The sequence below is a fragment of the Psammomys obesus genome, unplaced genomic scaffold, assembly GCF_907164565.1.
Source record: "Psammomys obesus unplaced genomic scaffold, mPsaObe1.curated_primary_1811, whole genome shotgun sequence".
NCBI classification, from domain to species: Eukaryota; Metazoa; Chordata; class Mammalia; order Rodentia; family Muridae; genus Psammomys; species Psammomys obesus.
The window spans coordinates 938,854-950,898 of record NW_026596131.1 but is presented as its reverse complement, the minus strand read 5'-3'; the positions used below and the strand labels follow the sequence as shown (position 1 = coordinate 950,898).

General features: G+C 48.4%; 1 protein-coding gene across 1 annotated transcript in view; it reads right to left on the bottom strand.

The window, feature by feature from the left end:
- Nucleotides 1-322: 322 nt before the first annotated feature.
- Nucleotides 323-12,045, bottom strand: part of Itgb3 (integrin subunit beta 3) — a 65,404-nt gene continuing 53,681 nt past the window's right edge. The window contains exons 12-15 of the mRNA XM_055592571.1: nucleotides 11,142-11,242; nucleotides 8,940-9,059; nucleotides 5,841-6,007; nucleotides 323-3,981 (exon numbers count right to left, since the gene is read on the bottom strand). Coding sequence (XP_055448546.1) covers nucleotides 3,916-3,981; nucleotides 5,841-6,007; nucleotides 8,940-9,059; nucleotides 11,142-11,242 — 454 coding nt within the window. The 3' untranslated portion in view covers nucleotides 323-3,915. The remainder of the gene's footprint in view (nucleotides 3,982-5,840; nucleotides 6,008-8,939; nucleotides 9,060-11,141; nucleotides 11,243-12,045) is intronic.

The following is a 12,045-nucleotide window of genomic DNA, read 5'->3' as shown; positions in this document are numbered from 1 at the left end:
AGAGAAATGTCTTGATGTTTTGGGCAGCTGCAGAATATCTGAGAGCTAAACAACTGACTCCAAATGGAGCAATTTGTCAGGCGTGTCCCATTTCCTCCTACTGTCCTCAGACACTGAGTCTGGACAGGAATTACCTGTGAGAGAATGGGACACAATCCCTCTGTGCTGCGTTGCTCAATGCCAGAACCATCTTGGCTGTTCACCCTCCCGATACTGAACAGACTGTCCTCTGGTGAGGACAGCTACAGATGTGGCCATGTACTGACCAGCACTGCTGCTCAAAGACCACAAGCCTCCTTCCAGAAACAGACAAGAGTCCTACTCATCTTTTTATTCTTTTAATATATTTTTTTCCTCCCCCTATGGTTTCCTCATCTACACTATCTTCTCTAAAGAAACACCCATGGACTCTGTCTTGGTGGCTAAGGGTTGTGGTTAATATCAAAACTTCTTGGATCTGTGGCCATTCTTCCTGGTCCCTCACTGATCCCTCTACCATATTCTTGCCCCCTAACCCAAGAGTATCCCAAGGAGGCCAAGGCAGGACAGTCATTGGCCTATCCCTGTTCTCAAGGCTTGCTCTGAATGCTAATGCCTGGATCAGGCACTCCTTACTGACAACCTTCCCTAATAAGAAGACACGTGGCATATACTCACTTATAAGTAGATATTAGACATATAATATAGGATAAACGTACTAAAATCTGTACACCTAAAGAAACTAAGCAAGAAGGAGGATCCTGGGTAAGATGATCAATCCTCATTCAGAAAGGCAAATGGGATGGACATCAGAAGAGGGAGAAAACAGAAAACAGGACAGGAGCCTAGCACAGAGGACCTCTGAAAGACTCTACCCAGCAGGGTATCAAAGCAGATGCTCAGACTCATAGTCAAACTTTGGACAGAGTGCAGGGAATCTTATGGAAGAAGGGGGAGATAGTAAGACCTGGAAAGGACAGGATCTCCACAAGGAGAGCAACAGAACCAAAAAAAATCTAGGCACAGGAGTCTTTTCTGAGACTGATAATCCAACCAAGGACAATTCATGGAGATAACCTAGAACCTCTGCATAGATGTAGCCCATGGCAGTTCAGTATCCAAGTGGGTTCCATAGTAACAGGAACAGGGGCTGTCTCTGACATGAACTCAGTGGCTAGCTCTTTGATTACCTCTCCCTGAGGGGGGAACAGCCTTACCAGGCCATAAAGGAAGACAATGCAGCCAGTCCTGATGATACCTGACAGGCTAGGGTCAGATAGAAGGGGAGGAGGACCTCCCCTATCAGTGGACTTAGAGAGGGGCATGGGAGGAGAAAAGGGAGAGGTTGGGGGTAGGAGGCGACGAGGGAGGGGGTTACAGCTAAGATACAAAGTGAATAAATTGTAATTAATAAAAATAAATTAATTAATAAAAAAAAACAAAAATTGGGCCAAGAGTGGGGGAATATTGAACCTTGAGTCTAGAATATATTTGGAGAATGAAAAAAAAAAAAAAAAAAGACGCAAATGTACACAGAGTGAACAAGAAACAACAAATTAGATAACTGAATGCTACATTAGGTGCGCCCATTAACGGGAGATGAAGGGATTCTGAGAAAGAATGAGACTCATTGAGACAGGTCACGAGATTGACACCTGCTCTTGTATGGCATTCAGAACTCAAAGCTGAAAGACAAACACTAGCAACAGCACCTCCCCCCCCCACACACACGCACGTGCACACATACACAGGATTTCAGTGCTCAGAAGCAAACCCAGGGCATTCCGTAACGATTACCACTGAGCAGCATTCCAGTCCCCTCCCATACACACAGAATTGTGACTGCATGCTTGATGCCATATTTAATCTCAGCATCTTCGAATGTTGACACTACTGCTGGGCATAGAAATCAGTTGGTTGTGTTCTTGCCTAGCATGCCTGAAGTCCTGGGTTCTATTCCCAGCACTGAATAAACCAGGCATGCTAGCACATACCTGTGATTCTAGCACCTGAGAGGTGGAGGCAAAGAGGATTTCGATTGGCTACATCAAAAGTGCAAGGCCATCCTAAGATGAGTCTTACAAATAATAATAATAATTGAAAGAATATTGACACTTGAAATAGACGTTCCAAGTAAGCTGGACCAAACTCATCATTTTTCAAACTAGAAAACTGAACTCCAGAGAAGAGAAAGTAGCTTTCCCAAATTAACATTAAAATATTTTAGCAGCAACCTTGAGGCTAGGACTCAGATTTTCTGATCATCAAGATTACTGTCTACAGGTCTCTGTTCTTTGGGTGGTGGGCATTAGGTTTGTGTGTGTGTGTGTGTGTTTGGTTGGTTTTTCAAGACAGGGTTTCTCTGTGTAGCCTCGGCTGCCCTGGACTGCTTGCCTCTGCCTCCCAAGTGCTGGGATTAAAGGCATGAGCCATCACACCCAAGAATGACCATTTTGGTTTTTAATGGTAGAGCTAGTCAAACCAATCTAGCTGGGACAAAAGAACAGTCAGTCTGTCCTCCTCGAGACAGATTCAATGTGTCCACATACTCATCCACACATGCTTCCAGGAAGAGGGAGTCCCTTACAGACCCAGCGACCGAGTGGCTGAGTTACTAAGAATGATGCCACACAGAGCGCCTACAGGCCACACAATCTGTATGGGGTTTCTCTTTTATGCTCTCCTTTGTCATCATATAAAATTACAAATCTACTAATGCAAGTATGTTTATATACAGGCTCCTTTAGAGTGAGTGAACCTCATCATAGTTTTGGGTGGCCCCATAGAGAATAAAACAAAATTGCACTTTCGGCCTCCCAGATTAAAGGCTGAGATAAAATGAGGTTGTCCAGCCCACGGGAGAACAGGCCACACACGCAGGTCTGACTGGCCATTTGTTCCTCCCTGGCACTTTGCTCAGCAGACTCAGGGGGAGGACTCCTTCACGAGACACCCGAGAGGTAGATAGACACAGTCTCCCCCATGGATGGGTATAGCACAGGCATAGGATGAGGTGTGTGGAGGTGCTTGGAAAGAGGAGCAGAAGGCCTGGAGAAGTGGGGCTAGCCTGCCAGCTCTGACCACAGCACTCTCCCCTGAGGGGAAAGCCTCTGGCTATGGGAGACATCCTCGGTGTGTGGCAAAAGTCTGTAACAATCAGAGGTAAGAGATGGTGTTGACGGAGCGAAGACACTTCTACACAAATCTCTGGGGAAGAGCAACCGGTGAGGCAGATGTGAAATGGCTGTGATTATGAACTTGGAGGTGCTGGCACATCCCCCAGGCCATGCATGACCCCTGAGTGGCCCTGCCATCCTCACGCTCAATGGGCCAAAGAGCCAGGTGGCAAGGACTTTCCTTATGAGAGAACCAGTACAGGACTGAGGTGATGGCAAAAGACACAGGCAACCCTTGAGGACTCCCCTCACTCTCCCTTCAGCCTGAGGGAGGGGAGGTAGGCAGAGGAGGCCGTGGCACAGAGCCAAGCATTTCCTACCATAGCTGTTGACAGTCAGGTCCGGGAACCAAAAACTCACAACCTTGGCATAGAGCCAAGACTTGGCATCTCTTCCTCTGAAATGGGGGACCTTATCCCTGCTCTTCTCTTCTGGGAGAATGGCCTGACAAGACCTCTCAGAGGAATCATGAGTTCCCCTCAAGCTAAGCAGGAAGAATCCCTTTGGGAAGGGTGCCGAGGACAAAAGCTGTGGAGCTCTGCCTATGGGGACATATCCCAAGTCTTAAATTACACATTCCCCCACACTCGACACGTACATACGTACACACATACAGATACACGCCCACATACAGACATTCTTCCCAATCCCAATCCCAGCCCCAAACCCCGCCCACAAATACTATCCTCTGTAAACATGATGGCAGAGACTCCCACAATCCTGGCCTAACGGACGATGGCCTAGGGATGGCCTCTTCCCGTTAGGTGCCCCGGTAGGTGATATTGGTGAAGGTGGAGGTGGCTTCTTTAAACAGCGGGTTGTTTGCCTGCAAAGGGAACAGAGGAAAAGCTCACAGTCAGGTCCTGGCACTTCTTACCCTGAAAGGTTCGATTTCTTCTGAGAATTTTACCCAGGGCATCCTTCCCTGAAGCAAACTGTCAAAACCGGCCAGTGCACACATTCACACTTCTGCTTTTAGGATGGAAATAGATAGGAAATACAGAGAGGAGAGAGATGGCGTGTTGCTGGTCTGCCACTATTTCTAAGGCTTTTTAATTCAGCCCATCCACCTAGGGTGGAGGGACGCCATCAGTTTTTGGCGGGCCCAAAACAGTGTACCCTTTTACCCTGTCTCTCCTATTTCCTCCTTCCCTACGCTTTCTTTTCTCTCGTCAAGGCAGTGCCAGGTGATTTGATCGAGAAAGGAAAACGACCGTGTGGATGGGGTCAGAATGCAGAGCCCATCTTTTGCTGAAATAATTCTCAAATTGTTTTTGTCTCATCACTTGAATCAATTGCCACCGGGAGGCCTCTGCCAGCTTTCCCAAACTATTTCCCTTCAAAACGTAAGGAATCCTCCCTAACGGCAGTCAAGAAATTTAGAACGTTCTTTGGTTCCTCGGTGGCTTACAATGTTCTGCATCAGCCCTCTCAGCCTGTGGGTCAGGCCTCCCCACAGGGGCCACACAGAAGATGTCTGCATCACAATTCGTAACAGTAGCAAAGTTACAGCTATGGAATAGCAACAAAATACTTTTATGGTTGGGGGGGGGGGGTCACCGCAACGTGAGGAACCAACGGTATTAAAGGATCGCGGATCGCAGCATTAGGAAGGTTAAAAACCCCTGATCTACATCACCCCAAAAGAAGCACCTCTGTTTCTTGGGTCCAGTCGACATAAAGTCTGGGGTCACCAGGAACAAAGCTTCAGCCTGAGTCTGGACACTCAAGAGTTAAATGGTCACTTGCGAGGTCCAGGAAAAATAAAATGAACAAAAGGAGAATAGGCTAAAATTAAATATACAGATGGTTTTAAAAAAAAAAAATGGCTCATTTGATAAGTGGGTGAGCTGGTACAGTGGGGGAAAGGCGCTTGCTGCCAAGTGTGACAGAACCCAAGTTCAAGCCTCAGAATCCACACAGAAAGAGAGAACTGGGTCCTGCAAGTTCTGCACATATTCTGTGGCACAAACACACACACACACACACACACACACACACACACACACACGTTTGGTTGGCTTTAATGCTCATTCATTGGACTAAATCAGCTTAAACTATATTCTGGGCCCCCCAGTGGGAACCTGGTTTGGAAGCTACCACTTCTCACTTGCAGAAAAGGAGAGAGGATCACGAACAGATGAACCGCCCCTACATCTAGAAGCTTGACCCCAAAAGCAATTCCTTTCTGAGTCAGGCGAGCTTCTTTAATTCTCTGCCCTCAGTTTCCTTAACTGTAGAATGGGGATGATAACCCTGTCCCTCAAAAGGGCTCTTACAGAGATAAAAACAAAGCAAGAAATGGAAAGCATGTAGAATAGTTCTGTACAGTCCTAGGTAAATGTTAGCTATTGTGTCATTTTCTGTTCGTGTTTAAACTTTGGACTTCGTTGCCTCATACAGTGTGTTATATGCTCCTGATATAGATTTGTCCTGTCCCCTCAACTGGAGAGTAAGCTTCTCGCTTTGTCACAATATCCCATGTGTCCTCAGCGATCAAAGAGAATTAGGTAGTTTCGTGAGTATAAAGACAGAAGGACGGTCGAGCATTTCCCAATTTCCAGAGCAGAGGATGACGAGGGAACAACCGTCGGAGCTGACTCTGACCATGGTGAGCCTCTCCTGCCTCAGCCTCGGTTCTTCAGCAAGACTTAAGAAAACCCAACGCACAGCACAGCCACTTACTGTGTCCCATTTCGCTCTGGCTCGTTCTTCCTCAAACTTAGCAAATTCCTTCCGGTCGTGGATGGTGATGAGTAGCTTCCAGATGAGCAGAGTAGCGAGGCCGATGAGTAGAACGGCTCCCATCACCGACATGAGCACCACCAGGATGTCGGGGCCCTTGGGACACTCTGGGAGGCAGAGGCAGAGAGGGGGAGTCACCAGAAATGTCTGGGAACGAGGTCTTACCCAGTAAATAAAGAGCAGGAGATGGGGCAATCAGAACAGCAATGTCATCACTTTTTAAGGGGGGATGATCTTTAGGAGCAGCGATAATCTGGCCTAAATCAGAGTTCTCGGGCTGCCTCTCACCCATTCGGTGTACACTTTAAAACTCAGTGGTGACATGGCTCAGAAGCTGGGAGCCCTTGTCGCTCTTGAAGAGGGCCCAGGTTAAGTTCCCAGCAACCACACGGTGGCTCAAAACCGTCTATAACTGCAGACCAGCCGACACCCTCCTCTGACCTCCACTGGTACCCGGGCATGCATATGGTGCAGGAAGGCAAGTCACTCATACACACAAGTCCCGAAAACGAAAGTCTTGAATAAAGACTTGAGTGGAGGAGTAACTAAGCTTGGTGGTAAAGACCTTGCTAGTTTGCATGAAGCCTTGGGCTCTGTCCCTAGCATTACAAACACAGGGGTTCACACACACACACACACACACACACACACACACACACACACACATCTACACCTGCTAATACTGGAACTCATGTTCCTATAGAGCGGCCACTGGCTAAGGATGGGTGCAGCTAGACCTTTTATATTTGGAATATCCTTTCTGCTTACCAGAGACCTCCTCTCTCTCCCTTTTCTCCCCTAAACACAGGCAAAGCATGACCTGCCCTTGGGTCTGTGCCACTGGACATTCAGGAGCCAAGACTGCCTGGGTTTGAATACTGGCTTGGATGATTACATTTCCTATCTGACCTTCAATAAATTGACTTTTCTGGGTGTCTGTTTCCTGTTTCTCCATCTTTAAAATGGAACAGGTCTTCACCCTCTCTCAAAAGCTTGTGGTGAGGAATGATGACGCTAAGTAGATTTTAAAGAGCTCAGAACAGTGCCTGGCCCAAAATTAACGCCTCCATAAACACTAGCTACCATTGTCACTGGTGGTGTTCTTGTGTCTGGCCATTTCACTCATTGCCCATAGGCATTTGTGGCTCATGCCCTGGCACAGATATTTGTACTCATAGAGACCAGGAAGTCTGCCAGCCAAGATAATACTTAGTGATCCAAAATCTTAGCCCTGCTGGGAGCTGACTCCTTTGTGCAAGCCGAGCCAACAAACAGAGCAGAGCAAAGTTAGGATGTTTCTGCTCAGCTGATTACACTTTGCAGAGCTCAGCTTCCCATGAGTGTCTCAGGTGTCTAGCACGTGATCTCAGGCTGGCACCCTCTGGTGTTATAAAACCAGGTGTTTATATATATGAGTGCTGGTGCGTCTGGAGAGGAAGCCACACCCACTTCCCACTGTCTCCCACCTTCTTTCCTAAACAGACACCCAAGGCTCACCACATACTACACAAAAACAACCACTACCACAAACCACTCTGGCCATCTCCCAACCCACCAAATTATAACCTATCAGTAGTTGAGGGGCTCCTGTCGAGAGCTTGTGAGGTGCCAGTGTCCGAGTCACCAGGAGCAAAGGGCCCCAGTTCTTACGGGAAAAGCCACTGTGAATTCTCTGTAAACTGGGGGTAGGGCTGACCCTCAAACCTCAAAGTGAAATTTCTACATGGTGGTCTGGGTGACACAGGTGGGATCCTAGAGGAAAATGATCTGTCACCACCAGGGGTGGGAGGCAGGGGACAGTATTAGGTGCCTCTGGAGGTCCCTCCTAACCAGAGCTGTGGACCCACAGTGGGGGACCCAAAGCCAGACAAGCCTTGGAAGTGTTGGCAGATTTAGAAAAGTATAAAAAGTCCAGATCAGTTTGACTCCCGATAAACAAGTTGCTATTTTGGTGTGTGGAACACAGTGTTTGTCCTGGCAGTCCTATCCAAGAATGAAGAGAGCCCCATTCAGAGGCCCATTCTCTGTGGCTGAATCCATTTGGAAATAATCTTCACTGCCCTACAAGTCACTCAGCCCTTCAAAGAAAACATCTGCAAGGCCAAGAGGTTGTGAAGAGAAAGAGAAGAACCTCTTCCTAAGCTTCAGGCAGCTGCCCAGGCTGTTGCCAAGCTAGAGTCCCTGGAAAGAGTGGGATCTGGAAGGCCAGCAGGAAGTGTAGGCTCCCGGCTGAGGGTGTGACTTCAAAATACAGCAGTTGCATGAGGCCCCCAGGTTCTACTTCCTGGACCACTGTGGGTCACTAGACCCGGGGATCCCATTTCCCAGTGGGAAGAAGTGAACACACTGGCCGAGAACGGGAAAAGTGACACCCCACCCCCGCCCTCCACCCCCGAGATTTTGACCATCCCAGATGACTGTCATCTTTACTCCCAGTCTCAAAATCCCAAGCCAAATGATCCGGGTTGGTGATTCCACAAGAGACGCCAACAGGTTGTGTGGGAAAAAGATGAAGTAAATGTAGAGCCAAAAGCAAAGACCTAACACCCTACTGAAACACAAAGGGGTGAAGGTATGGCTAGGGTGGGGGTGGGGGAAATCTACACAGTGAGGAGGAAGCTGGGCTCAAATCGTAGCATGTATGTTCCTTCCCAGACATCCACGGGCTCCTCCTCTTTGTCCTTCCCACAAGAGCTTTCTCCGGACTCTCTAAGCAAAGGGAAGACCACGCCCTTTCTAGTTCCTTGCCCATTAAAAAAAAAAAAAAAAAAAAAGGCTGAGTTACAGGTGGATGTGAGCCACCTGATCTTGGTACTGGGAACCAAACTCAGTTCCTCTGTAAGGGCAGCAAGTGCTCTTAACCACGCACGTGAGCCATCTCTCCAGTCCCAACGTGTCATCTTCTTGCTAGCACTTGATGACTGACCCTCTTACCTCCTTTGGCCTGTTTTGTTTGAAAGGGTTACAAGTAGAAATTCCTGCCGAACAGGGTTGTCTCTTTCTCCCTGCGGGCAGGGACAGGGCCCTGGGCTCACTTACCCGGCTCCTCCACCACATACAGGATGGCCCTTCCACTGGTGTCTTCAGAGTACTGGAATCTGACCACACAGTCATCCTCGTTCTTGTAGGTACAATTCACTGCATTTTTGCCAGTATCCGCTGACAAAGGGAAGGGACAATATGGAGGATGAGAAACAAATCCAATCCCAGAAGGTAAGAGTTTTTCCCAAGCCCAGATCATGGGACATCTGGAAAGAATGTGACAAGAAACTGACAGTAGGCAAGAGTTGAGGCTGGAGAACAAGCCTGGCCATTGGCACCGCCTGGCCCTCTGCGATGGCTTTTCTTCCTCACAGGCCCTTTCTGGTTTTTAGTTCTTCCTCTAAATGGGGCATGCTATCGGAGTGTTACACATTCTGATTCAAAGCCTGTTTCTACCCCCTGTGATGCTGGATGCTGGCTGCCTTCATTATCTTCATGTATGAAGGAAAAACAGTGTCCCCACCTTACACAGAATAGTCGCCAACACACAGCTGGCGTCCCCATCCTCTCTTTCCTCTCTCTGCTTCCCCAGCGCCTCGCAGTGTGTTTATGCAACCCTTACAGTTCTTTCACTTCTGTTTCTGATCTTGTGTGCCTCTCCACAGCCACCCCCGTCGCTGTGCCCCATGAGGCTTTGCAGCCCTTCTGATTCTGAAACCTGCTAGTCACTGCTAGACACTGTGGATTACTCTCCACTATGTGTGCCTCGCCACATACTGTTGGGTATAGATGGGCAAAGCTGACCAGGGCTGTATTAGAAAATGAATGAAAACTGCTGGGCAAGCAGAGGAAGGAGAGGGGGAAGTAGACATCAACTATTTGTTAGCAATTCTTTTCTGTCATTTAACTCTCCACGTGAGGTGGGGCCGTAAACACCCTCCCCCTAAGCTAATCTCAGCAAGCCTAGTCTCCTCTCCAGGAAAATCTGCTTCTTCAAACTCAACTCCTGGCTGCCCTCACAGCAGCCCTACTTCAGTCATCAGTCAACAGTCCAGAGACCTGATTCTCCTATAACTGCCCTACCTGCAGCTAACCCACTGTCTTCCTGTGGGGCTCTCACATGAAGCAGTATTTCCTGTCTTCGAGAATGATTGCTAGCTTCGGGGAGATTGCCATCTCCCAGGCACCACCCAGTCCCTCTCAACTCAGATAACGTATCAGATATACTGAAAGCAGCAAAGATGACATTGAGAGACAGCGTGGCGTACGGGCTGGAATAACGGCAGGTAAGAATTTTGCTCCCCCTGTTTATACTTCTGTCTTATTTCAGGGGGGACCCAGAAAGTCAAAAGACCTTAAAGAGTCATGATTACATATCCATAACGCCAAAGGTTTCCCTCCAAACCAACAAGCTATAAGTAAAAACCTGGGCATTACTTAACACTGTTTTTAGCTCCTGTTTTTTTTTATTTTATGTATATGGGTATTTTGCCTGCATACGTATGCCTGTGCACCTTCTGTGCGCAGTGCCCATGGAGGCCAGAAGGGGCTTCGAATCCTCTGGAACTGGAGTTACAGATGGTTGCCAACCACCGTGTGGGTGCTGGGAACTGAACCCAGGTCCTCTGTGAGAGAAGCCAGTGCTCTGAGAAACCACTGAGCCATCTCTCCAGCCTCTGAACACTTTTTAAGAATAGTTTTGTGTTTGTTTTTGTTGTTGTTGTTGTTGTTTTTGAGAACTGGTCTTGCTCTGTAGCTCAGGCGGGCCTGGAACTTACTCTGTAGCCCAGGCTTGCTTCAAAGTCAAGATCCACCAGCCTCAGCCTCTCAAGTGACAGGACTACACGTGTGTGCCACCAGGCCCAGCGCTGCTTCCTTGTCTACTAAGCTGGGGATGGCAGCCATGGGCCTGTGCCTTAGTTTCCTCATCTATAGAATCGAGGATGTTACCTTCCTCTCCCTTAAGAGTACACAAAAAATTATCCAACTTGTACGTCCTTTATGGGTTGCGCACAGCCTCTTGCTGAGTCTGAGACTCCGGTGAGCAGAAGCCGTGAGCTGCTGAACACAGTTGCAAGGATGCAGGGGACCCTGGGGAAGTCAGCCATCGTTATGTGCCCACTGCACTCCAGGCCTGCATGGCATTTCGTGGCGTGCAAACTACTCCTCCGCCTTAGAGCAGGAAGCTGGCGGTTCTGAGGTGGGAATGGAACCAGGGACAGCCTGGGTTCATGAAACTCTGAGGCCTGCAGGACTTACTCAGCTCTTTCACGGGCTCAATGTCATCTCGGCAGTAACGGTTGCAGGTGTTTTCTTCATGCAGGGTTCCCCGGTTGAACTTCTTACACTCCACACACTCCCTAGAGGAGAGAGGACATGGCCACTAGAGCAAAGCAGGAACAGCCCCAGGTATGCCACGTCCCCAGGAAGCTTCGGGGAGCTCAGGAATGAAGAGGCTCTCCTCACCCACAGGCAGGACCTGGCCAGCCAATCCTGGATCTGAGAGTCTCACTGTGCACAGACTAATCTGGTCATGAACTTTGGAGCCCCCTGCCTGCTCCTGACTGCTGGGATTATAGGTGCAAATAGGCTTCATTAAGCTTCTTCAAAGTTTGTGAGAGTGATGATGAAGGTGACTCCCTATCGGTTCTGAGAGGTTTAAGGTCAGAGCTGGTCATGTGATTTGAGTGTCCCGTGAAAGACTAAAATCCTGTTCAAACATAACTAAGAATTTCAAGACAGTGACAACAGAACAGTCAGCCTAGCATGAGGCTCTTTCTCCTAAGCACTGGGCCCTATCATAGCTCAGAGTGCATAGCTGTGAGCCTGGCAATGGCAGAGCTATAGACTTGGGCTAACTGAGGCTTCCTCCAATCTCCAAAAGGGGCAAGTCTGTACTGGCAAATGCCCATTTTGCCTGACACCCACCATAACTTGAGGCCTTTGCATCTCCCACATTAATCAGAACATTGCATTGGAATTGTAAGAGGATGTCCTATTTAGTCCCCCTCCCAATGCAGAGGGGTTCAAGATGCTGCTCTAGAACAGGGCTTGCTCCAATTGGTACTATTTGGTCCCTGCACAGCTGGTACACCGCCAACAGAAAGAAAGAAAGAAAGAAAGAAAGAAAGAAAGAAAGAAAGAAAGAAAGAAAGAAAGAAAG